The sequence below is a fragment of the Felis catus genome, chromosome B2 (assembly GCF_018350175.1).
Source record: "Felis catus isolate Fca126 chromosome B2, F.catus_Fca126_mat1.0, whole genome shotgun sequence".
NCBI lineage: Eukaryota > Metazoa > Chordata > Mammalia > Carnivora > Felidae > Felis > Felis catus.
In genome coordinates, this window is record NC_058372.1 from 100,275,501 (window position 1) to 100,303,128 (window position 27,628).

A 27,628-nucleotide genomic window follows, 5' to 3' on the forward strand; every position below is an offset into this window, starting at 1 on the left:
CTCCGCGTTTCCTGGTAGGGGCTGCAATACAGACCCTTTTTCAGTGGGAGGGTGGTCTCCACCACCAGTCGTGGCTGACTGTGGGAGGTGTCATATTCACAAAGCAAAGCTGAGTGTGTGCCCTGCTTCCCAACCTCCGCATCGGAGCAGGACCTAGGGGCTGGGGACTCAACCCCGTCCTCTTCTGACCCCGCCGTGCGGCCCCTGTCCTCTCACGGCGTGGGAAAATGGGCCACTGTCACGGCCACCCTCACAGGGTACTGCTTAATGGTCCTCAGTCCACGGAAACCTGTGGGGCCTGCTGGCTGTCCCAGGGTTTGCTTTCAGATTCCTCTTCCCCAGATCCTCCGCCGGGCCTCCTGTCACCACGGATTTCGGGCTTGCCCGGACATGGTCAGGGAGAGAGCATTGTTTCCAGTCGGTCTGCCCAAAGCACTACAGCTGAGACTCTCCAGCCAAGTGGACTGTACTCACTTCCTGTTGTTAGGACTAGATTGTCCTTTCTAAATCATTTTGCTGGCTTCCTCCTGATTTCTGAATTAGGGTCAAGCTTCCAACTCTCACTATCGATTTTCCTGTGTGTATGTGTGTGTGTGTGTGTGTGTGTGTGTGTGTGTGTGTTTTCTTTCCCTTTGCTCTTTGTTGTCTTTCTCCCTCCTCTTCTTTTAAACTTTCCTATTCTTCTCCTCTAGGCTACATATTAACTCAGTAGAGCCTCCCTTCCTTCTTTTCTTTTAGGTTCTTTAGAGAAGTTAAAAAAAAACCAACCCTCATTTTCACTGGCAGAGCCACTGCACTACTTCTGACTCTGTATCCTCTCACGGGGTCTCTCAGCAGATGACCTGACCTCCCCCGGCCTCAGTTTCTTCATTTGTCAACAAAATTGTCAACATTTGTCAACTGTGCTCTTAGCTGTTTGAAAAAAAGACAAAAAACGGTCTTCTATGACAGAAGAGGGTTTTGCTTTACGGCTTCCCGTTTGTGCAGCCTCCTAATATGGATCTCGGAGGGGCCGTCTCTGCACCATCAGGGATTTTCGCTGTTACCGGATCAAGGCTGCATCTGGATTTGACCATGGGTTGCAAGAACCTGGATTTTTGTGCCATGGAAAAATTAAGCACTTTAACAACGGGCATGATGTTAGGTTATCAGACATCAAGATTACTTTTGCAAACTGAGCTTTTCATTCCAAGGACATTATGCTCTATTGTGCATAAGGCTTTCGTCAGAGGCTCCCCCTTGCTTCTCTGCATAAACCCTGTAAAAATCTCCTTCTGTTTACTCGTCTGTGTCTGTTGAGCAGTGCTGTGCTAATGCCAGGGGAAGGAGAGCTATGCTAATGGTGCTTGCTCAGCACGAGCCTGTGCTACCAGACCGTCACGTGCTCTAGTTGTCTTACTGGGCGACAATCAGGATGTGTCACGTCAGGTCTGGTGAAGGATCAAAGTACAAATTTAGGGCAGACAGATGCTGATCAAAGAGCATAATGAAAATAAAGGAGTGACATTGAGAAGGCACAATAATGAGTGGTTTTGTTTCTCTTGCCCCATTTTTACCAGATACCCTCAGGGCAGCTGCTTTTATTATTTATTTATTTATTTAATTTTTAAAAAATGTTTATTTTTGAGACAGAGAGAGAGAGAGAGAGAGAGAGAGCAAGCACAAGCGGGGGAGAGGCAGAGAGAGACAGGGGGAAAGAGGATCTGAAGTGAGCTCCACGCTGACAGCAGAGAGCCCAACGTGGGACTGACATTCACTGAACCGGAGATCATGACCTGAGCTGAAGTCGGGCGCTTAACCGACTAAGTTCCCCAGGCGCCCAGGGCAGCTGTTTTTATTAAGTCTGCTATATTAGTAAATACGGAAGTAACAGCTACTCAGGTGCCATGATACACAATTTTAAAGTTGATCACGCAGTGCTGAGAAGAACTCTTTTGTCCCAGAAGAGAAGTGAGGAAGGGGGTGAGGGTGTCCATTGGGAAGGCCATGGCAACACAGCTGAAATGAAGGGCAGCAGAATGCAGGGCTCAGGAATGGAAAGTTCCTCTCCGGCTGCCCTCTCCACCTGCATTTTCCTCCCCTCCTTTCTTCCCTCGCCAGCCACACTGGCTGAGAGAGATCTTGTAAGGATAGGTGGCAACATGACTCCCGGGCATCCAGGCAGGATTCCCTCTCTGGGGGAACGTCATGAGCTGAAAGGAGAAGCCCTGGGGACTGTGGATGGGCGTGGAGAGGGCAGAGGGCAAAGCACCCCTGGCTGACAGTTTTCATTCTGCTTCCCATTTTCCTGCTGGAGAGTCTAATCACTTCCTACCCCAAGAAAAATCTGCTCTGTCGGCATGCTGAGCACAGCAGGAATAGTAAGAGTGCAGGTGATGAAAATGGGCTGCTGAACACAGAGGAATGTATGTCTACGATTCAGGGCATCTGAGTGGGGCAGAGGGAGGAGAAGGGCAGGATTTCTAATTCTCTAAGGGAGGTGGCTTCTAGTTTCACTAATTTCCTTTGCCTCTTCGAGCCATCGTCAGGTGACTGGATATATTCATGAAAGCCAGGCAGCTGTCACTTATTTAAAAGATTTGAAAGTGCTTCAAATGCACGGACAAATGTGATGTGCTTAAGAAAATGATCCTGCTTTGCTAGATCCTGCCAAAGTCACAAAGCAGGTGTTCAGTTGAGAGCCAGGGCACAGGATGGCCAGAACATTCTGCCTAGAACAGGGTGGAACATGGTGTCTCAACTGACCACAGTGTCCATTTCCCAGAACAGCTCTGAGGACAGAGATTATCTCGTGGCTGGGACAATACATGCTATATTTACGTGTGGAGATGATGGAATAGAGTTGGAGGCTTTAAAGGTTCTCAGCCAAACTAAAAAATCTTGTTTCAAAAACCTCATAGGCATAATCTGTTTTTTGGGTTTTTTTTTTTTTGCTATCCAACTATCCGTCCATCAATCCATCCATTGATACATCCAGCCATCTACCCATCGATCAATCAATCCATTCATCCATCGCTCCACATGGTTACACTTATTGAGAGTCTACTATGGGGAGACACTGCTGAGCACTGGCAACATATAAAGGAGCTCCTGTCCCTTGGCCGCTCAGAGCTGCTGTGAAATACAGACACATGGTCAGGGACTTTGACAGAGATGTACCAGGTATCACGGAAGTGAGCACAAGGGGTGAGCCACTTGGTATGGACACGAAGAAAGCTACACGGAGGAGGTGATGGCTGGGCTGGGCTTTGAAGGATTCTGAGGCAGGCAGTGAAGCCGAGAGAGCGACTCACAGGTCAGAGGGAAGGGCTGGGAGTGGCGAGAGAGAACTCACGTCAGATCACGTCACTCCTGCTCAAGCCCTTCAGTGACTCCCCAAAGTTAAAGTCCTACTAAGCACCTAGGAAGGCCCCATCTGATCTACCTGGGGGCCTCTCAGACCTCCTGTTCCCTCAGCTCCAGCCGCACTGGCCTCCTGTTTTCAGGGCCTCGCTGTCTCTGGGATCCTCTGAAGAAAGACTCCCTGCCACACAGCTACCTGGCTAGCCTTGCTTCTTTCCAGGCCTTTCCTCAGATGCCACCCTCCACCCCCTTCCCCGCTTTATTTTTCTCCATACTTATTACCACCCAGCCAATACCGAACATAGTCAGCTTATTATCTTGGTTCATTGTCTGTCTCTTCCAAGAAGAATAAACACTCGTGAGGGCACGAGTTTCTGTCTGTAGGCTGAGTGCTGTACTCCTGGTGTGTGAAGAGTTCCTGGCATACAGTAGGTGCTCAATAAATATTAAGCATGTGGAGCATGTGGAATGACTCCGGGAGATTTTTTTTTCCCCCTCAAGGAAAGGGTTAGTAAGGACTATGCAAAGCTAAGTCTTCTGGAGTTTCTCTGGAAGGTGAAGGGAAGCCACAGACATTTTTAACTGGGAGAGTAAGATAACCAGGTCTCTGTTTTCTAGGATAACAGCCTGGTGGTGACAGTGACAGAATGGGTGGAGGGGAGGAGAAACTGAAGCGGAAGTCCCACGAAGAGGTCACTGCAGAGTGGACGACAGCCTGACACAGGGCAGTGGAGGCAAAGAGGAAAAGGAGGAGGTGAGGGAGGTTTTGAAGGTGACATGACGGCTTAAAATGCGGAACTCTGATTTTATGCATCAACCCCAGAAAACTCCTTTTACGTGCGTATTTTCATTTCTCACATAAACAACCCTCTCGGTACAAAATCCATTCTAATCTTGACGCAAAGAATGGTTCTGCACCTTGGCTCACAGAAAAGCAAGTTATACTGCTGGGCCTAGAATGCGTTCAGGTCAGGCTGCTCCCAGGGAACCTGTAAAACTGAGTGGTTCTTTGCAACCGTGTGCATCTCTGTGGCAAATCTCGGAAGCAACCTTTGTCTGGGAGGGTGGTGTGTGCGACTCCTGTCCGCTACCTCCCTGTTAATCTCAGCGTCACACTTCCGTATTTTTTTCTTTGGCTCCAAGGCTGTCATTCAGTTTGAGATTGTCCTTTTAATCCATTCCTTTTTCAGAACCAGCTAACCGACCAGGCGGCCCATGTTTCATTGTCTCCTCAACCCTTCTGCTCTTCATGGGGTCACACCTCACATACTCCATTCTAAGCTTCTTCTCTGATTCTCCCTTCTGGAACTTCTCTCGTGCTGGGCAAATATGCCTGGCAAGCTTTATGAGCCCACGGAGAAGTCATCTCCCCTCCCTTGACCTCATCCTCGTCGTGCAGCCAAAGTACCTTTTCTCTGTGTGAAGGTGACAGAAGGTCATTCTCAGGTGTGAAAGAATTCAGGAAAATACCGCCACCTACCGTTCTTGCAAAAGGAATTGCTTAAAAATATACCGTAGCCAACTGCAAAATTTCTACATTGCGATGTCGGCACGAGGGACAGGCACTGGGACTCTGTCCTCGGGTACCACCGACAGACACGAGGTTTCGGTGCGGCAGAGAAGCCATGCCTTGGCACACATTGACTCGGCCACGCCAACACCGAGGATGCGGACAGGAAGGTCCTTCCTTGCACAGTGACATCTGGATGAAGCTTAATGATGCTGTGCCTTAGGAACTGTTATCCTTCATTAAGGTAATAATCCTGTAATTGGAATTCCTCTGTAAAAGCCTCTCCCTCAAGAAGAGTTTACTGTAAGATACAGAAGTCCAATTAAATAGGATTATAACTACGTTAAAAAACAACAACAAGAAAAACACCCGAGAAGCACCCATGGCTAGGAATGGGCCTGGGAACAATCTTCTGTGGCTGTTTGTGGGCGAGGGGCAGCTCAGGCCACTCGCCTGCTGACAAAGCTCCCCTGGCCACTGCTGCCGACCAGCCAGGCCCCAGAGCCTCCCCGTGGTAGCACGTGAGGCCCTCGCCACGGGACTTTCCAGCCACACTTCCAGGCTTCACGTCATGGCCCTCAAATTCCTTATTCCTGCAGCTCCTTGAACAAGCACCGTTGTCCCAGGCTTTGCTGCCTTCCCGCATGCTGGTCCTTGTCTGGAACCTTCTTCCCTCTTCCTTGACTTGAGGAGGAGGCCCTACTCGCTTCCTTCTCCATGAAGCTTCCCAGACAGAACCTGTCCTCTTACCCTCACAGACTCGGGGCAGCTCTCCAAGCCTTCCGCACGTCAGCAGCTGCTCACAGTACAGAACTATGCATAATAAAGCACACAGTTCTCGTTTCAAACTCCTTTGCCACCCTCACAGGATTCTGAGGGAAAGGTCCCTCTGTAGATACCTGGATCAGGTGCCCCTGACCCCACTATCAGAATTAAGATTCGAGGCCCACAGGGAGTAAATCCAAGTAATCCACTCCTTGAGGATCATTTCCTCTAATAATAGATAAGTAGCAGGAAAGACTGACGTCTTCCTGGATTTGATGCATCTTTTATCTATCTGACTGCAAATTCCATGAGTGCTGGGACTACGTTTGTTTATTTGCTCATTGTTCTATCCTAGGCAACCTGAACAGTGCCTCACTCCAGGAAGGCTTTAATCAGTTTCCTGAGAGTGTGAAATGTCTTATTTGTACTCATCTCCTAGGTAGAGTAAGATGCCCGGTGCAGTTCACACTCACCGACGCTCTGCTGAATGAATGAACCCTAGTCTGAGTTCTAAAATAAGGCCCTTTTCTTTATGCTAGAACCAAACTTGGTAAAAGACTCTCCCTAGAAGCACACACCTGCCTGCCTTCCCTGAGGCCCCAGCCCCTGCGCCTTTGTCTGGGTTTCTGTGTGCAACCCTGAGAAACAAAAAGCGGCTTTGTATCACTGAAAGGAAAGCCTTTACGAAATGCAAAACAACATTAACCTTTTCCCCTTCACGGCATTCAACACACTGGCCAACCGTAAACCTGGGGGATTCAGGGAGAAATTGGTTCAAAATTCAGGCCAAAAAAAAAAAAAAAAAAAAAAAAAAGATGCCTTTTATCTTCAAAATCCCAAGACCTGCACATTTTCCCCCTTGAGAAGCAACTCAAAAATGCCCCTGCTGTGCTCCAGGCCCCTCTCGGGCAGCCCTTTCTTGCATACTGCTTGGCTCTCTTGGAGAGCCTGCCCACTGGTGCATGCTGGGAGGAGCCGCCCCCGCAGCAGGAGAACGGACTTCCACCTGCATCTCGAAAGGCCCAGGGCTGGCGCTTCAGAGACACGGAAATTTGTCCATTTTGTCTCTGCGCCAGCCTGGCTCTCCTAGGAGTCTCAAGGCCACGCCAACCTGAAAAGAGATCCTCTTTGCTTCTCTGCATTTTCTGAAAATGACCAGAAATAATCATAAAAGCGAACAAAGGGATTACAAATTAATCTGCCCTCGCTGTCTCCTCTGACTGCAAAGATAGAATTACAAACCCAGGATTTGCAAAAGACCTCAATTCCTCATTAATCTCCACTATCGTTTCTATCTTGGCTATTTTTTTTTTTAAGCTCCTTTCTTAGGCAGGGAATGAGGGGGAGCTATGTTCTTTCTTCACTCAACAGTAACTGAAAAATATGTCCTTAACATTTCAGAAAGCAGATTGTCCATGTGCTGTAATATAACCACTAAAGCGTGGAGGTGAAATGGCACGAGTGTCCTTTATGTCACCATCTGTCGAAATTAATGAATTTAAGTGTGGAAAACCTAAACCTGTGGTTTCTTTGAAAAGCATGAATCTGACAATCCTGAAAAATTCCAGGGCCTAAGAATCTCTAATTTCTTTATGTGGCACTTGTTCTTCTAGGGCATATTTTGACTGTTCAGCACAGGGCAGTGAGTGGCCTCTAAACTGTGTTTCGCATGTGCCTCTGCTCTCTATGGCCATCTGGAGCTGGGGCCTGCAGAGAGAACAGGTCCAGGCATTTTCCCGCCAGGTTCACTCCATGGGTCAATGCTACAGTGTAATCAAAAAGCACATCTCTTTCCTGGAAGTGTCTGCAAACTCGATTTGGGTTGAGTTTCTGCCAGCCACATTTCTGCTCCTGGAGCCACGGATGCACACTCCTACTGAGAGAGGGGAGATTCCATGCACTGGGGTGGACTGAAACCTCATACTAGCTGCTGTTCACATGACTCCTGGCATACAATGCATGGTAGCTGCTTGCCTGCATGATGTCCATGGTGGCTCCCAGTTCTGCTTTCCCATGGCTAAATACCTGTTTGTGTTCTTTAAACTCGTGCACAGCAGAAAGCTGAGGATGGGGCTTAGAAGGCAAACTGAGAAGTGTCCCCAGATGGTGCTAAGACAGCATCCAATCGGAGGCCCATTGCTGCCAGGTCCCGCCCTTACCTGGGTATGGCACTCTTCCTTTGGTGACCAGCTCTGTGAGTAAGATTCCGAAAGACCATACGTCAGACTTGATCGTGAACCTCCCGTACAGGGCTGCTTCGGGGGCCGTCCACTTAATGGGGAACTTTGCACCTGCAGAAAGAACATGTGATTGATTACTTGGCAGGCAGAGAGCATATGGCACCGGGTATGGGGCTGGGGAGGGAGAGTGCTAGGAACCACTTTCACAGAGGCAAGTTCACAGAGGAGGAGGAGAAAGTGGTCAATAAGGAAATGGAGTACAACTGACTACAACTGAGCAGCTGTGGGGTCTAGTGCTGGCTCTGTGACCTTAAGCAAGCTAGTTTAATGTTAATTTGCCCACCAAAGGGTTGGGAGTTCAAAGCTCCTTAAAGCTCTGGTTTCTAGAAACTGGAATCTATGATCACACTGAATGTCACAGGTTTGGTCTGGATAAGGGGCTGACCTGCGATTTAGGGAACTCATTTCATACGTCTTTTCTTTTTGCTTTGAAATTATGTCATATTTTAATAAATATATATAGTATTAAATCATAATGCTACTCTCATGAATTCTTTGATATAGAAAGGCCAGAGTGTGTTCTTACGAGGTACATAAAAACCAAATCAAACCACCGTGATTGTCTCAAGGTGAAGACAATTTACTGTAGCCCATGTATTTTGTTGAAATGGGCTGTATTTCCCAAGGCCTCCTATATCCACAGCAGAGAAATGATTTTGCCTTTGGCTACCTCCCTCCACCTTTTCTCCCTGAGAGTGGCCATCTTTGCTTCTGGGATAGTTTTTTCTTTTGTACTATATGATCTCTTGTTTCTCTTGTTTCTCTTGTTTCTCTTGCCCAACCTTTCTCCTACCAGCCCGAGAGGGTACTATTTAATAATGTTTGCTTTCAAAGAGCAGTCTTGCCTCAGTGACTATCTTAGGAGTCTGATTTCTCAAGACTAAGCAGCAAATTCATGCCAGTCAGGAGAATCTTTTCTTTGAAATTTCTCTGATCATTAAAAGAATCTTCTCTCCAATCTAAAAGGAAGGCTGTTCTTTATAAGGCCAGTTGTGTGTATGGGGAATTAAAATTGATTCGGCAGCCTGTGCGCTCACATATTAGGCTCAGCAATTATAAAGCAGTTCTAGAGATCTCATCAAACAAACTGAAAGAAAAACACAAGGAATTTTTGTTACTGATATAAACACAATTATATGTTAAAAGCATGTTAATTTTACATAGGAGCTCCTAAAAAAACCATACAAAGGCTGACAGAATCAGAAATTTTTGTGGTATCTTCTATGAAAAGTCACAATGTGCAAAAGTGGCAAATAATTAAAATCTTTAAATTAGTATGGTTTTAATAACCAGAGGTATGATAAATTACAGCAATTAGATTTTTGTTTTAAACACAGTACATGATAACATCTTTAGCAAATCTGCCCTGGCATTTTCTGGCAATATAATTTTCCTCTCCATCTCTTTTATGCCAGTGTGAAATGAAATTAAAAAAAAAAATCCTACTATTTCATTATGTGGCATCTCACATTTACACTGGAGCAGAGAAGTTATTCTATGGTTTTCTTTTCCTTTTATGCACGGAGTTATTTTTAATTAGCTGTGTTTCTCAAGCATAATTATTTCTATCTTTCCTTAAGTGCTGCATGATTCCACACAAGGCCTGGTATTCTCTGAACAGTCATTTTGTTTTTAAAGTTTCTTTCAAAGCGTTCTTCTGTGTGAGAACCTACCCTCGAGCATTCTGTTCACGCAGCTTTGGACTCTGAGCCGCTGGGATTAATGTGATAGATTTTCTTCAGTGTCGAGAACAGACTTTGCCCTGGACCAAACCTCAGCTGGAGTTCTCTTATTTCAGAGAATTAAAGGTATATTAAATTCATTCCTATTTAAACTATCTCTTGAGCCAAATGGCTTGGAAATCTATGTCCATCTCTAAAAGCAAAAAGAACTTTTTTTCCTCCCTTGTGCAGATACGACTCCCGTAAATAAAATGACAAACAAAAGGAGCCTTTCTTCCCTTCTTGGAATCATTCAACATTCGTGAAGGTGTGTATGATGCTAACAGTAAACCGTTCAAAATTTGGATAAAGTCACTTTGGATTTTCTGAGAGAAGATTTCATAATGTGAGCTTGAAAAAAAAACCAAACCCAAATGTCAATGTATCAGCCATTTGTGCTAGTCGGCTTTGTTGTTTTCTCATTACATCATCTACAGCAAGAATTGTAATATGTAAACCTTCAACAAGTAGGTTCAGACAAAGGCTGTAATCGATCTCTGATAGGAAACCATTTGTGGATATGTGCTTTGAGACCTAGTAGCAGGGGCTTACGTAAATAAACTTATTTTGCATTAGTTTTCTTTCTGAGATAAGCAATATGTTTACTTACACCTAATACATTTTGGAAGAAAAAGAAAGAATATCTTTGTCCAATTTCTCCTACTTCTTTTCAATCTTAAAATAGCAGCCACTGTTGACAAAAGGAGCTTCTCTAAAGACAACTCGTATTTTCCTTTCCAAGGCAGACAAAAGGTTAATAAATTAAAGCAGCGATGATCTGTTAGTCATTAACTATGGTTTCAACAAAAGAACTGATTGATGTTCGCTCTTTTACTCAACTCATTACCTCTATTTCCGCTCACCTTGGTTTCCCACCTCCTGAGGGTACAGATGTAGTCCCCAATTGGGGAGAGTTCAACCCCCGGTTTGTGGCGGTGGTGGGTGGGGGAGGGTATCTCTAAGGAGATGCAGCCCCAAATGGGAGAGAGTTCAACCCGGGGTCTGTGGTGGGTGGGGGCGTGGGGGTGTCTCTATCCAGGCAGGCTGCATGTTGCAGACCCCGGCCTATGAGAACAGCATTGCTGGGGCTGTCTGGAATACCACCTACACAATCCCACAGGCGGCCTTGCTGGGGGCTGCGGTAGGCTCTCTCCTCAGGTGAAGTCAAGAAAGCTCAGAAACCTGGAAGGAATTCCCGATCTCCTGGGTATAAACACTGCCTTTCCCTTGAAAATAAAGTTCTGACGGGCAGAAAGTCAGGATCAAAGATGTCTTCTAAGCGGTACAGATTCGTAGAAAAAAGGAGACAGTGTCCAGAGGCCTATACAATGATGAACTTGGCTCTGTTATGTAACCAGCTGATTCGCTCTTCTTGAAATTCTCCTGTTTGGGAGCAGGATTCAGATGCCAATGCAATTTCCTTTCCTTTGTGTTTTATTCGAATAGCAAACTATGGCAGGTAGGATAATCTGTGTCACTGGTATCATGTAACACTCTGTGAACTTGTTCAATGTTTAGATGCACTAAAAAATATAGGAATTATCATTCATCATTGCTCTAGTTTTTACTTCTTACTGAATTTACTCTAACAGTTTAGGATTCTTTTAAGCCAACACACAAAAGTGTGCATGCAATATATATGTGTGTGATGCATGGACTTGAAACGCCTTTTCCACTGTTTCCTAGGTAGTGTCTGTAGATTTTGTACCTCTTAGGATAAAGCCCTTGCTGAAAGTCTGACCTGGTGTGCCACTGGGGCCCATGTCCTGGAACCACCTTCTGGGTAGGGTGTCTTTGCACTTGCGCCATTTACCTTCAATCGTGGTGAGGACCGGTGAGCCTCATGCTGAGCCATCAGGCACCTACATCTCAATCCTGTTTCTCTAAATTCTGTTGAGATGTGAACCGACTGGTCATGAGCTCGGTGTGACAACAGGGTATTGGACTCCCTCTCTTGGCTTCCACCTCTCTCGTGACCCCAATGTCACCTGCGTTTGTATCACCGGCTGGGCCCTCCCTCTTGAATTCCTGACCTGTATATCGGATTCTCTCCCCAGCCTCTCCACTGGGAGGCCTCAAAGGGCCTTTCAATGCAACATCCCAAATTTACCTTTCCCCACGGTTTGCCTTGTCAACTGCCTAGCTGATGAGACCAGAATGCCGCAAGGCCCCCTCATTCAGATGCTGCGTATATCTGCCCATCGCCATACATCTTCCCTGAGTCCCCTTCCACCTCTGCTGCTTCACCACTTTCCATGTTGAGTCCATTTCACTCCGGAGAGTGTGTCTGTGTGTCTTCACTACCCCCACTCTGGTCTGTGCCTGCTCGCTCACGGTCACCTGTCTGGACTCCTGCAATGGCCTTCCCGTTGGGCCCACATTTACAGTCTGGTCCCTCCTCCCTATCTGTCCGGCCTCTTCTTGTTATCCTGGGCCTCCCCCTCCTCCCTATCTCCAACCTCTCCATTGCCCCTCTCTGATGGTTCCTGCCTGCTGCAGGGCCACGGGGCAGGCTGTTCCCTTTGCTGACGTCCCTCCCCGATGGCGAACTCTTGCTCCTTTGCTCTTAGCCTAAGTGTTATTTGCACAGGGAACCTCCACCTGAACACTAAGACTGGGGTAGGTTCCCTGGTACTGTGCTGCCAAAGCGTCTTGTTCTTTGTGGCTGCTACTTTTCAAGGGCAAATGAATACGTTTGAAGTACACCTCTCCCAATAGATAGAGACTGTCCTTGAGGGCAGGAGCAGGTCTTTCTGGATGGCCACCTTATCTCTAGTACTGAGCCCAGTGCCCGGTGCCCAGAAGAAACTAAAGAGGTGGTGAATGACTGAGTAATTGGACAGACGCTTAGTCCTCCCAGCCTTCCTTTCCAGCCTGAACTGCCACAGCTCCTTACTTATCATTAGCTCCCTGCTCTCTGGAGGGTCCTCTCCTTGTTCTCAGTGACCAGTGTCACTGTCTGTCTCCATCTGGATGCCCTTATAAGGGTCTAACAACTGCCGACTACTGTAGAAAAGCACCTGTCACAAACTAATGACACTTAGAAACACCTGGAAAAACCTGTGTTTTTAGTGCCAAATGAAGGGTGGAGTGAATCTGTCTCAGACGGAGGGAACCCCAGACTTTGCTCTGTGAGGAGCAGGGGGTCTAGATCCCTGGAGTTGCAACTCCAGGTGGGGGTTATATCAGCAAAAAGACAAGGTGGCCAGAGGCCTTGGGAGCGTTCACAGCAAAACGCAGTGGAACATCTTTTTCCGAAAAGACTGAACAGGAAAGCGGGTAACCGGACGCCAATCGCTCACACTCACAGGCCCTGGTCTTCCTTATGTAAAATCAGGTTAATAGTCTTCTGGGCTTTAGGTATGAGGAAGGGGAGGGTTGTGGATTTATTCGGTTATCAAAGTTGGACCACAAAATAACATCGAAACCCCACTAGTGCTGGCTGGTTTTGTCTTCTCTTGTTTCCTACCATGAGCACTTCTGAGTTCTTCCCCCGTGGCCGGCACCGCACCTCGTTCCAGGGAGCCACCAGTGAGCTCAACCCCTGGCTCTCATGGAGCATGCGGCTTAGTCCGGGAAGGAGACAAAATAAACGAGTGGCCATGATATATGTCAGACGGTGACAAATGCTATAAAGAATGACAGAGTGGGCTACAAGGACAGATTTTACGGGGCTCTGCAAGGCCCACTAAGGACGTTGGGTCCCATCCTAAGTGTGATGAGAAGCCACTGGGGCTTGTGAGCAGAACATGATGACATCCCACCTCACTGTTTCTCCTTGTCTTTCAAATGTAGCAGACAATAGAGCATTACCTCGAGAACGATTTACGACGAGAAAGAATGTGAAGAGCATTTTGACTTTTCAAAACTCTCCAGAAGCATCATGATGTTTCGAGGCCCATGGGCATCTATCAGCAATCAGTATCAGATAAGTTATATTTCTGTTGTCACCTCTGACATCATATTTAACTAGTGGCTCTGGTCACATTTGTGCTATTTTAGCACACTTTTCAGGTTTGAATAATACCAATAATCTCAGCAACAAAGGAGTAAAATAGCATACTCCCAAACTGCAAAGCTCAAACATTTTTATGGGAAATGAATTACTTATCTTTTCTGAGTTTATTCTTCCCCGATGTCCCTCCTTCCTTCCCAAGCCTTTCTTGGGTCTCTGCTTTAGGCTCTTCTTCATACTTCACTTTCTTTTTTTATTTTTAAAGTTTATTTATCTTGAGAGAGAGTGCAAGTTGGGGAGGGGCAGAGAGAGAGGCAGACACAGAATTCGAAGCAGGCTCTGCACTGTCAGCGAGGAGCCCCATGCAGGGTTCAGACTCATGAACCGTGAGATCAAGAGTCAGACACGTAACCGACCGAGCCACCCAGGCGCCCCCATCCTCGTTTTCTAATGGCCTCGGTGTTGTGGACTCCTCCCTCCCCGCTTACTCCCTTGGGGAACAAACACAGGTTCTCATGACTTCCGCTGCCCATCATCTCTGTATGAACAGGGCTGGATGAACACAAGACTGTTTCTCCTCGGAAGTCCCAGTTTTTGATTCGCAAATGTCTAAGGGACAAAGCCTCTAGGCTGTCTCACCTTTATCTCACATGTGGCAACTAACTATGAATCTAAATTCATCATTTTACCAACTCATCTTACTATGAATAAGATATTTTATTATAAAGGATATTCTTGTATTAGGTAAAAAATTTTACTAAAAGACTGACCTGACTTAAAAAGTTTATTCTCACTATAATATTTTAGGATGGAAATGGAGTATCTTTTTTTTCCCTCCTACTATCCCTTTTCTGGGGGTCACATCATCATTCTGCCAGGCTGCAAAGCAGAAAAAACCTGAAAGCCAGCTGGGACTTCTCCCTTTCCTTAAACCTCTGAACTAATCCATCACCAAGGTTTCTTTTTTTCTTTCTTTTTTTTTTTCTTTAGTAATCTCTATGCATAACATGGGGCTCTAGCTCATGAGTCACATGCTCTACCAACTGAGCCCGCCAGGCACCCCATATCACCAAGGCTTCCTGTTTTCTTCTTTGACATGTCTCTCAAATTTTCTCTTTCTTATTTAAGCTCTTTGCTGAAACCTGTCTTGGGTCCTCATCCCTCTGATCAGTCCTCCTGTCATGGTGCCCTGCTTTTGGATCACTGTCCTTTCAATGAGTCACTTAAACCAATGAGTTCATAACCCTCTCCTCCCCAACCTCATTGTGCCCCCCTCCCCCCCTCCCCCGACTCCAATTGCATGAAGGCAAACTCCTCCACCTGTTTTTCATACCCATGTATCTGTTCCACTTTGGCTCTTGCTACCCCAAACCCATCTTCTAGTCTGGTTTGCTTTCTCGGAACCTATACCCTGCACTTGGCATAACCATACCTGTTTCTTGTTAGCTTTTTCTAAACATCTCCTCCCCTTCCACCTGCATAGCTGAAGCCTACTCATCTCAAGTCCCACCTTCTTCATAAAGTCATCTGTGATTACGCCAGCCTTCAGTGATCTCTCCCATGCACTTGGAGCCGATGCTATGAGTAACGGTTTAATGCTTGACAATAATATCCACCATAATGGCTAAACATACTGAGGGCTTGCTAAGTGTCAGGCATCACGCTAAGTGCTTTACGTGCAGGAGGTGCATACCAGTAACAGTCCTGTTCTCCAGATGAGAAAACTAAACAGAAAGGTAAAATGAGATGCCAAAGGACAGGTGGAAATGGTGAACTGGGATTTGAACCAGGGAGCCTGGCTCCAGAGCCCGAGTGCTTAAACACTATACACCGTGCGGCTGTGTCCACATCTCCAGCATGTCTTTCTGCTAGTTCTGCATGGGTTATTTTTTTATCTCCTTAAATAGAATGTAAACCCTGGGAGGTCAGAGACCATGTTTTATACTTAGATTCCTCGACAGGACCTTGCCTAAGGCTAGTTAAAGAGCAACTGCTCAACAAATCTTTATCTGGCTAAAGGGTCAACCTAGCAATATATCTAACACTGTGACAGCCAAAGAAATTCTCTTCCTTTACACAGATTCAAATCAAACCCAAACAAGAGAAGAGAAAATACACGGCAGTGTAACAAACTAATAGTTGTTTCCACCCTTAGTGTTATAGGAATAAAGTCATCCTTACCATACTCTAGGCCAGTCTGACCGGATGCTCTTGGTGTGTAAGTGAAAACAGGAAGGCCAGCTAAACTCATTATGTCAGGATGGCGCATCCTAACCCCGGGCTCCATTCCAGTTAATGACGGTCCTATATCCCTAGTGGTCAGGCAGTCTATTTTCTTTGTCTCAAAACAGAAATAGTTCTTACTTGATTTGGTTACTTACTATACTGTATGCATCTTCATGCATTAAGATGACGGCAGTGGCATTAGAAATGTTCAAATGAAGACGGCAGAGACTTCTGCTCCCAAGTCTACCTCCTGCACTAAGTGTATGTAAGCTGGCCAGGGATCAGGGAGAAAATGCTCTTCAGTGACAATGCAAAGGGGCCCACCTGTGGGCTGCGCTGGGATTGAGGGGTCATTTGTGGAAGGCCCAGGGTGGCCATTTACGAAAGTAGTTTCTGAGTCAGCATATCTGGGCTTGCACATTCAATTTACTGGGTGACCACTTAAAACCTCCGCCAGTCTCAGTCTCCATGGCTGTAAATCGGGACAATGATAACCTCATGAGGTTGTGGTGAGAATTACAAACAATGTAAGGGGTCCAGCACAGCATCTGGTGCCTGAATAAATGCCAACTATTATTTTATTTGGACAGTAATGCAAAGGCACTGAGTTGCATCAGGTTAGCCAAAGCTCTCCAAACTTTAAGAGAGGAAAAGAGGATGAAGAAAACCCAGTGTGCTCATCAATCAAATACTGAGAACTTACTGAGCCTCCAGTTAGTCCCTAGTGCGGTGGGAGGGGCTCCTGAGACAACCAAGCATGGGTCACCTCCTGCCGTAGGCCTTTCTAGGCAGCCAGGGAGACAGAGCTCACAGGCAAATCCAACAGAGAGCTAAATAGACTGTGGTGCTGGCTTTGGGAGAAAGAGGGCTCAGGAGAGAGGGAAAGAATGCACAGAGAATGGGGTGTCTGGGTAGAGGTGGCCACGTTGAAATGCTGCAGTGTGCCCCATGTTGCTCCCTGGGAGAGGCTCAGCTCAGGGGCCAGGACAGGCCTGGGTGGGGCCCAGCTCACATTATTGGCTCTTGGTGGAGAGTTGGACTGTTAAGCCATGCCCCCCCCCCTCCCCCAGCTGATTCCATAGCCGGTTTCAGAAAATTTCCCCTCTGGCTAAAAAACTGGGCCAAGGTAGAAAAGGCAAAGCCAGTGTGGAATAAAAGCAGCCAAATCCTTCCTGCAGAGAATACATTGGTGCCCTGATAGTGTTTTCAAGGGGAAAAGGCATTAGCTTCAACCACAGACACGGTTTTTCTGAACCAAAGATCCATCCAGGGTCTTAATTATGAAGTCACAAGCTCTGCAAATTATGGCATTCAACGTTAAATAATATTCGGTACTTCAACTTTAAAGTTACCCTGAGGGATAACGGAAAAGAAATCACAAATCATGCCAGTAACAGGAAGCTGATTACATTGGTGGGGAAGGGTTACAAGGCAGGACTAGGACAGGATATCCTGTAGGAGAGGTGAAATCAAAGCTGACCCGACCTGGAACTCAGTGGTTATTCAAACAAAACAAGGATTTCAAACCCAATAAAACTGGGCAAAGCCAAAACTCAAGATTTTTCATACTAGGCCAAAGGAATGACTTTCAAATTTCCCAAACGTGTCTGGAGTAATACAACTGTGTGTTTTCCAGTTATTCCTGCTGACGCATGCTGTTGAAATTTCTACTATAGATTCATAAGGTCTTATCACCATGTTTTAAAAGTAAAAGTAAAGGAGAAGTAAAGGGTACAATGAATTCATATGATGTAACCTCCGCAATGCATACAGTGAGCAGGGAATTTCAGAAGGAAGGAGGTAAGGAGGAGGGAGGGGGGAGTGCTGTCCCATCAGGGGTGTGGGTGGAGGAAGGAGGAGTTCGGCCCAGGAAGACATGCATCAAGGGCCAGTGGCAGCGCCTGAACATACCACAGAGACAAGGCTTGGCTGGCTGGGCACAGATCCAAAGTCTGGTGTGGCTGCCTCCACGGAAGGGATATTCAGGCTGAGAGGGGTGAGGAGAGTCCCAAGGGAAGCCCCAAATGGAGGACCAGACAGAGAAGGGGTACAATCAGAACAACTAGACAGGGGGGAGCAAATCCAGCCTCCAGAGACATCGGGTTTGAGGTTGCTGCCAGGGCAGGAGTCCTGGCATCTCGGAGTTGAGGAAGGAAGGGCAGGCGGCTAGATGGACTGGGAAGGACGGCAGAGCCTCGTGCGGGGGAGAACAGAACGCAGGTTGTGACAGTTCTTTTACCATCTGCGGGGGGGGGGGGGGAGGGCACTCTGGCTGCTTGTCTTCCCACCACCCTCCTCCCAGTGGGGACCAGTGGCAACCCAGGATAATGCTCACTGGGGGCACAAGAGAATGAAATTCACTGGCCTCTCCTGAAATCACGGGCATTTGGTCCTCTTACTCTCAGGAAGGAAATCTAAGACCCATCCAGAAGACTCTGCTTAAAGTACAGACCGGGCTGGGCCGGCTTGTGGAAGTGGTTATCTTGGGTGGAACTGAGGAAAGAAGGAACCTTGCTAGCTATTCTAGAACACCAAAGCTCTGAGTAATTCCAATGATCCTTCCAGCTTTCTGAGAGCCAAATGAGAAGCATCAGAATAAAAATTCTGACTCACAATTCCGATAGGACGGACACTACCTTTGTGGACTTTTACTCGGAGTGAAAGACAAGAAAGCTGTGTGTAGGGCTTTGGAACCACCTGTATGCTGCTGTTCAGGGTGGTGAGAACTCAGACCTAAGTAAGAAACACATGTCTGGGATGCAGCTCAACCCAGAAATCATTCCAGGAATCCAGCTACCTCCAGAAGGGGCAGTGGGCCTGGTTCAGTCTGACATCATTGCTGCAAAGGCTGTGTGCCTTCCTTCAGCGGGAAGAAACGGAGGCTTCACAATGTGGGGCAGTTTTCATCTGCACTGCCCATTCCTGATTATCCAGATGATGCAAATGAAGGAGTTCCTTCTGCCAGCAAAGCAAGATGAGGAAGCCAAGTGACATTTTTGATGTTTGATGGCAGTCTGCAGTTCCTATTTACACACTTTAAAATCACAGAGGGTGACCATCTGCTTCCTTCTTGCTGATTACTAAGAAACGTGGGATGCAGAGACTAAGGACATACTCTTGACCATTCAGAAACAACCGCCAAATTGCTCTGCCCAAGACAGCACAAAGGGGAAAGACACCCACACGGAATACAACACGTGACTGCCCAGTGCGGAGAACGAGGACAGATATTGAGGGGAGCAGGCTCAGTGATCAGGGCCTATCGCGGTCCCATCTGAACCCCCCCGCCCCGGGGACTGTCAGGGAGTAGAAGGAGTGAGAGCACCCCCTTCCTGCAGTTTTAATCTTGAAGGAGAGTCCGGGGTAGCCAAGGGTGCGTTAAAGTGCCTTTCTTTTCACTGTAATCTTTGGCTTTCCGCAAGTCCTTTCTACGAGGAAAATGGACGGTCAGATCCGTCTCCCTTTCCCGGGCAGAATGACCCACGGTGGCTCCGCAGATAAACAAAGCACCCCTCTCGGAAATGCCGCGGAAGCCCTGGGCTGTAAGCGGCAGAATACAAATGAAGGCGCTTTTCTGCCTAGTGACAGAAATGTACCAAACTAGGCAGAACCGGCTCGGTGCAGGCAGCAGGGGTGGGGGGTGGGGGGGCTCGGCAGGGAGGGCTGGCTCTGACCCGGCTGAGGGCCGGACGTTCTGCCCGGAGGTGCCCCAGGCTCTCCCCAGACAGCCCCTCGGGACAGCCCGTAAACTCCGGGGGCAGGGGCGGGAGGGTCAGTCCAAACAAACAAGTTTCCTGCTCAGTCCTTAAAACAATGGCTGCTTTGGAAAGGGTTTGCTTTTCGTCAAAGGATGGTTTGCTCCTCTCGTCTGGGAAGAATTAGATTAAATTCAGTGATTAAAAGGGCTCCCCGCCCACCTCCCCTTCCCTGACATTTGCCGTTCAGGTCACGGCACACTGTGTGGGAATTGCAGTGCTGTTGTTGACGGAGAACAAGAAACGCATGTGCCGACGGGGGCAGAGGGAGGGCATCTCATGGCGAGATCAGCCTTCATGTGCCACTGGATTACAGAGGCCTCAGATGAGGCTGATTAATAATTCTGCAGGAGCCCTTGAGCTGGAAAGCTGGCGTTCTGAGTCTGATAATCCCCAGTCATTGTGATACAAAGGAAGGACAGAAATTGAATTCACAGTTCTGAATTGTGAAATTCAAAATTTGAAAGAAACAGGGATCTGCTTCTTCCTGACTGTGTTTGTCAACCTAGCTGCCTCCTTGTTTGTGTTAAATGGCTACTGTGCTTTTTGAATCCAAAATCTGATTATATTTAATTAGTACAGGCATCTGGGATTTCTAATACACAAAGAGTTATTAAAGTAACAAATCTTTCTAAAATATGTTCACCATGAAAGAATGTGTTAATTTATGCAGTAACAATTTTTTAACATGAAATAATTAACATGAAAACTGCAACAATTATGAATTCTTCGCAGTCTAATTTATATGTGAATTTTCCTCCAGATAATAATCTATTCAACTTAAACCCGCAATACTGGGAGCATTTGAACAGACGCATTTTTCTTCTTCTATTTAATACACAAACCTAAACTCACAGCATGTCTTACACAAAGTCACAAAAGCCCCGGTTTCTACATACATCCCAAAGATCCAAAAATTAAATTACCTTGACATTAGCTTCCTCAACAATGATCCTGTCATTAACTTACACCTTAAAAAAAAACACCACCACAAAAAACCAAGACATGGAGCAATTCCGTATTCTTGTCTTTGTGATGATTCAAATCAGGAGAGGAGAGGGCTAAATAGGCAGGCGACCTGGCTGGAAGCGGTTAGGGAAACATCAAGTGGGTGTGTGTGCTGCATGTGATATGTGTGCCTGAGTGAGGGGTGGGTATGAGGAGGACGGAGGGAGGGGCAGACACACACACACACACACACACACACACACACACACACACACACACAGCTACTATCAACCCACTGGATCAATAGTAGTGATATTACTATCACTACTAGTAACTACAACTATACAACTATCAGCTTAGCATTTTGCTTTGTGCTAAGTGCTTTTTATGTATTAAGCCATACAATTTTGTGATGTAGACAACTATTATTATCCCTGTTTTCAGAGGAAGGAATGAAGGCTCAGAGAGGTTAGGTAACTTGTCAAGGTTTACAGTTAATTAGCAACAATGCTAGGATTCACACCAAGATCAATTTGATTTCATGGGCTATGTGTTGTTGTTTTTTTTTTTTTTTTTTTAAATTTTAGACAGTGTAAGCTGGGGAGGAGCAGACAGAGAGGGAGGTTGGGAGGGAGTGAGAGAGAGAATGAGAGAGAGAGAGAGAGAGAGAGAGAGAGAGAGAGAGAGAGAGAATGAATCTTAAGCAGGCTCCACACTCAGTGCAGAACCCCACATGGGGCTCCATCCCAGGACCCTGGGATCATGATCTGAGCCCAAATCGAGAGTTGGATGTTCAACTGACTGAGCCACCCAGGTGCCCCAACATTCGTTGTGCTCTTAACAATCCAGTTCCTCCTATTTTTGGGAGTGTGTGTGTGTGTGTGTGTGTGTGTGTGTGTAGAAGGAAATCAGTCTGGCTATCCAGAAAGACATAAAGCTAAGTGCTTCCAGGAGCAGCAGGAAGGAGTGAATAATAACAACAGCTTCCTCTCTATTCTTCTCTAATTCTCATGACCTCCTGAAAGGTGACCGATACCAACCTGACTTCAGGATGTGAAAGCTGAGGCTCACTGAGGCTAGAGCTTATGCAAAAATCCATGAGCAGGAAATGGCAGAGTCCGGATCTGAACACAGACCATCTCGCTCAAAGTTCTGGTGCTTCCCATTACCCCAAAGACAATCTGTGCAGGGAGTGCTAGTGTAGCAAACCATCCTCTCCGGAGCATCCTGTTGTCACCACAGGATCTGATTTCCAGAGAGCTGTGCCCGGTTCTCAGAGAGCAGGAGAGCATGTGAAGAGTATGGAGTGGTGACAGTGATTTGGGCTATTTTCACTCTTGTACACAAGTATCTATTAAATACCTACTACTGCTCTGCGCTGTTCTTTGGGCCAAATCACCTCTACAAGGAAGCAGCAACACTGGGTCCATAGGTACTTGGGAGAATTGCCACAACAGTGCCTGTCCACGTATGTGTGTGCACGTGCACATGCAAACACAACCATCGGTGACACTATGGAGAACGCCCATCAGATACTCAGGTTTGACAAGATTAAAAACAACAGAGGCAGCATGGAGGTAGGGACAGTTCTCAGCAGAGAAGGCAAATAGGAAAAAAAGGAAAGTCGGTGGGGGCCCTTGGGGCATGTAGGTGATGCTAAGTGCTGACTGCCTAGATAGAGCTGGCTATAAAATAAGGAACTAATTTTTTTTTCTCTTAGAAGATTGATTCTTCTTTATTGATTACTAGCAGTCTTTTTCCTAAAAAAAGTTTTTAGGCAAGAAAAAAAAAGATACTTTTCAAGGAAAATATACATCAAACATGAAAAGTTTGGGTCATAAGAATGGCTTTTATATTCCACAACCCGCAAAGAGCTTTTATAGACAGCCCATTTAATCCTCACACTAATTATGTGAGGTAATTATTTTCATTATCACCATTTCACAGATGCTAAAACTGAGGCTCAGAAAGGTTAAATGATTTGTCTGGGAACACCAAACTTGTAAGTGACAGAGCTCATTCAGATCCAGGCTTCATAACTTCCTCATAACTTTTTTTTAATTTAATTTTTTTAATGTTAATTTATTTTTTAAAGAGAAAGAGAGAGAGAGAGAGACAGACAGACAGACAGATAGAATCCGAGGCAGGCTCCAGGCTCTGAGCTGGCAGCACAGTGCCCAACACAGGGCTCGAACTCTTGAATGGTGAGATCATGACCTGAGCCGAAGTCGGACGCTTAACCGACTGAGCCACCCAGGCACCCCGAGGCCTCCTAACTTCTAACCCAGTTTCCTCAGTCTTACCAGGCTCCCTCAGTAGCCCAGAGGGAAGCATACCACCAGCAAATAACACAGTAACCATGCGTTGTGCCTTTAAAGATACGCCCACAAAATACGCTGGGCGGTATTTATAAATGCTAACCACAGGCTTGCCTTAAGGGTAACAGTTCTAGTCCTGGGATATATCCAAGAGACAGGAGGACATATGCCCACTAACCACAGCAGAATTCATAATGGTACCAAATGAGAAATACCAGTAGAACAGATAAACTGATATATTTGTTTAACAGAATGATGGGAAAGAAGCCAGACACAAAAGGGTAATACTGTATGATTTGCTTATATGAAGTTCAATTATAAGCAGAACGAATGGCTGGTGACAGAAGTACAAACAATGGCTACCTCTGCAGGTGACTACTGGCTGGATGGGGGATGAGGTGGTCTTTAGGTGCTGGCAGCATTCTGTAACTTCATCTGTGTGGGTGGTTTCAGGGGCATATACATATGTAAAAATTTACTAAGTTGTGCCCTTCAGATCTCTTCATTTTAGTGTTATGTATATTACGGCTCAGTAACAAATAAGTGTCCCCCCAAACAAGTCATGCTTACACACAAGCCAAGTCTATCTGAACTTGCTAGGTTTAAGTCAACACTAGTCAGCACTGAGCTTCCTGAAAGCTTATGAAGAAAGCAGTCTATCAAGAATTCTCCCACTGCTTCCTGTTTGTGTGAGCTTTGAAGGAACTGATGGTTGCAGGGGCTGTGGGTCTTGGAAAGCAAGGCTTGGTGACAGCCGTCCATGCTGGTGGTTCTTGGAGGCGAGGTGTGGATGTGTGAGGACAACATCCAGACAGTGGACCCTTAGGGTGCGGTGTCCGTGGCACAGGCAGGGCTGGGGCTGGCTCTGCAGCAGTGCTGGGGTAGGGAGGTGGCTGAGATAGGACCTCAGGTGAGGGTGCAGGTGGGGGTGAGCTGACAGGAGGGAACGGGGGGCACATGCCTGGAGGCGAGGACCCACGGCAGTGGTACTGGGTGAGGGCTTGCACACCGAGCTTGGATGCGCCAACCACAACCTCCTCAAGCTCAACAAATCTGAAACCAAACTCACCCTCTTTCCTCTGGAAAAGAGTTCTTCTTCTGACTCGCTCATTTCTGTTGCTGGCAATTCCGTTCTCGCGATACTTGCATCTGACTACATGGGAATTCTCTTTGCCTCCCCTCTCCCTTATCAGAACAGCGTCTGAGCCTTTCCGTTATGTCTGCAGTCCATTCTTGTGTGTATTTTTATTCCCCAAGGACTTAGTCTTGTACAGGACACAATAACAGCAGTATTTATATATCACTTGCCATGTGCTGGGCACCGTGCTAACCACGTCACATGTCTTGTTGTTAGGTATCTTGGCAAAAATTAAAGCACAAAGCAGGTAAAATGTATTTCCACTTTAAGCAAACTGAGGTGTGGGAAAGTTAAATAACTTGGCCAAGGCCCCGAGGCTGGCAGGCCATGGTTCTATGTGGCTTCAGCGCCACTCGTGTGTGTCCCTTTGCACGCTTGCAGATCGCCCCGGTGCAGTCTCAGGCTTCCTTAGGTCAGGAGCTCCTAGCAAAGTCCCTTTCCCAGACAAGGCATTCAAATAATTAATGCTGGCATTACGTGGAGACCCTGATTGGATACAATTTAGCAATGAGTTTATGACTAAAGAAGACGTGCTGGGATTGAGGGAGGCGTACAGGCAAGAGAATGAGCGATAGCAAATAATTTCTAGCTGCCTCTAGAATGCTGTTGACAGGGGACCACCCTCACAGGCTCTGACCCTGGTCTTGACCTTCTCCCCGACAGGGGCTTCTGCTTACAGTCCAGTGGGGTAGGGGGTGGTAGGAGGAAAGGAACACAGGGAGGGCTGTTTAACACATGTCCGAATTTCAACTCTACTTGTGCCCTGGGAAATGTCACCGCATCTACCCAGGGCGGGGGGGGGGGGGGGGGGGGATGGTATCAGACATTTGTGTGCCCGTAGATGGGAAACCCACAATGGTGTTGAAAAACAACTGTCACTCACAGTCCCAAAATACCTGTGCTGGGCACTTGCTTCTGAACGCGGCCCACACTTCCATAATCAAGCTTTAGCCTGACCGTGGCCTCTGGGTATCATAAAACCCGACTTGTAAATATTATCAGGCACATGGCCCAGCTGTCTGGAGGAGCTGATTAATCCCCAGCAGAAACTTTAGCACGCAGCACGCATGCCATCTGTAGAGCACACTAGCAGATACATACCAGGCCTTTCTGTCTCGTTAAGAGGCCGGGGCAGGGCAGACCCGCGGGAGGAATTTTATAAACAGCTGGGCTGTCCCAGAACTGGAAAATGAAGCTCTTTCAAACTCCCTCACACATGCACATTAGAAAGTGCCCCTTAAAAACTTTCCCATAAAGAGAAAAAGGGGCGTATGACTAACCTCAATTTTTATTTTTTGTTTTTAAATCACTGTCGTGGTAAGAGGCCATTGGTGTGGCTTAAGAGGGATGCAGTGGTGCCGGCCACACCTGGATTCAAACCCTGCCTCTGCCCTTGTACTAGCTGTGTGACTTTGTACAAGTTACTTAACCCCTCGGAGTCTATCATTTCCTTCCCCGCTCCTCACATTTACCCTCTCAGGCCTGGCTCTCGGTAGGTAAGCGCCCCAGCTCCTTCCTTTCCTTCTGCTGCAGGACAGCATTCTTGTATCCTCCTTGTAAATCCTGGAGCTCCCAACCTTTGTGTCTTTCTCCAAGTTCAGTTCTCCACTTCATTTACTTCTCCTTACTCATCTCTTTCCAGTGTTTGTCATGGATAGGTAAATATTTGTGAAAGGGAAGAGAGAAACAAAAAGAATTTTAAGAGGGAAGGGTGGGACCATTTGGAAGTTAAGCAGAGGAAACACGGTACAAAGGGTATGAAGCTGATCTGAAAGGCGTCAGGACAGCAGCTGGGAAACTGATGGTGGGGGGTGAGGAAGCCACCAGAAGTGGACAGACAGCTGAGTGCGGAGGAGGGTGGGACTTGATGCCCAGGACTGAGGGTGGCCACCCGTGGCCCTGCTCCATGGTGGAAGCATGCGGCCAGGGAAACCAGTGAGGGGCTCTCACACGCCTTCCCCTATGGCGCCAGTCACCCGGGGCCACAGCCAGAGGACCGGACCCCACTCCATGAACTAAACATTCAGCCTTGTCAACAGCACCTCCATGAACATCTTCAGTTTCTGCCCTGCAGCCTTCTCGTTTGTGGATGGTTCAAGGCGCGGATTTGTAACCACAAATTCCGTGGAGTCCAGAGTCCGGGAGAAGGGGAGAATCAAATCCTGGACTACCCCAGCCGGCACCAGGACTCTACTCACGCAGGCAAGGACGCTTACGTGATGGATTGCCAAGACCAGCTCCAATCTCACCCCTTCCTAAATCAAATATTCATGTCCCCAAACCTTCACCTGCTCCCCCTCCTTCTGGGTCTGTGAATTGGGATCTGAAGGGTTTGCCTCAGGGTGAAATCTCTCATTTAGGGCCAGGTCTCAGACCCCAGTGGCACTGCAGACCCTCTCAGCTCACGCGGACTCAAAATCATGTCCACATTTCTCTCTGGACTGCCAGTGCCAATCACAGCTGCCCGTGTGCCTCTGATTAGGGACGTGGCCCGCCGTCTGGCCCCACAGGAGTGTGTGCGTGCATGTGCGTGTGCGTAATGTGTGGGCATGCTCCCTGTGTGGGCGTTTGGCTCCAGGACAGGAACTGCCATGTGTTGGGGAAATTCAAATAGCCGAGCTGTCTGACCAACATGGAATTGAGCACTTGGACAGTATCTGCACCAGCCAGGGTCTCAGTTTAACTGTTTTCCTCATCACTTGAGAATGATAAAAGGAGGGAAGAACTGGCATGAAATGACAGAATTTAGAAAGAAAGGACAGGAATTCCAAGGTGGCTATGACAAAACCCAGTAGAAAGCACTGGCCTGTAATATATTCCAGTCACCGCTCAGCCCTGCTCAGAATGCCTAGGCTTGGTTAAAAACAACAGTCATGAAGGCTACCCATTTCCTTCAGACGTGAACATTATATTCTACATGAGGAGCCTACATTCGACTGCAAACGGCACACTCGGTTTCATACATTTACCTGTTGACTGCTGTGTGCAGATCCAGGAAGATCAAAAATAACCCTGGGAATTCCCTCCCTGGCATCTGGTGCTCTAAAAAGCATCCAAAAAGCTCCCCACTGGAGTGGTTGCTCGTTTGGGATGTATTTAATCTAGAGTCTAATTTCTACAAATCTGTGGAGGAGGGAGAATGGAGGGAGATGATTTAGAGGAGGTGGGGCTGCTTAGGAGACGCCGCTATTTTCTGTCCTCTTTCTACATGATCCCCCTTCTGCTCTTCTCCCTGCTCTGGACCCAGCTGGACCCATCAGTGGGCTCCCCTGACCTCTGGCTTCTTGCTGGGTTTGGCAGGATCTCTGGAGGAGGAGCTAAGGTATGAAGCCCCTGATCCGTGCCTGGCCTCTGTCTGCCAAAGGTGGCCTCTGGTTCTTAGCTCTGGTGCCTGCCTATTCCCTTCCCCACTGCCCTTCTGGCCTCGGGTCAGGTCTGTGGCTGTTGCTACCTCTGGGATATCACCTCCTGCCTTGTTGGCTTTTCTAACTCTGCCCATGCCTTTATAAAGAACTCCTTTATTCAAGTCTCCAATGAGCGTGCTTTCTTCATTCTGCTGAAACTCTGATGGAATGATGCGCTATTATTTGACTTCTCTTTTGGCCTTCCACAGCCCTCTTTCTCCAAAGGCAAAGCGTCCCAGGCCTGGACACTGTGATGAGGTTAGCGTGAGTCAGGAAGACCACATTAGAGGACATTCATTCACCAAA

General features: G+C 47.2%; 1 protein-coding gene across 1 annotated transcript in view; it reads right to left on the reverse strand.

Annotated features, from left to right (window-relative positions):
• FYN (FYN proto-oncogene, Src family tyrosine kinase) overlaps positions 1 to 27,628 on the reverse strand; it is a 216,377-nt gene that overhangs the window by 4,840 nt on the left and 183,909 nt on the right. The window contains 1 exon segment of the mRNA XM_023254266.2: positions 7,777 to 7,908. Coding sequence (XP_023110034.2) covers positions 7,777 to 7,908 — 132 coding nt within the window.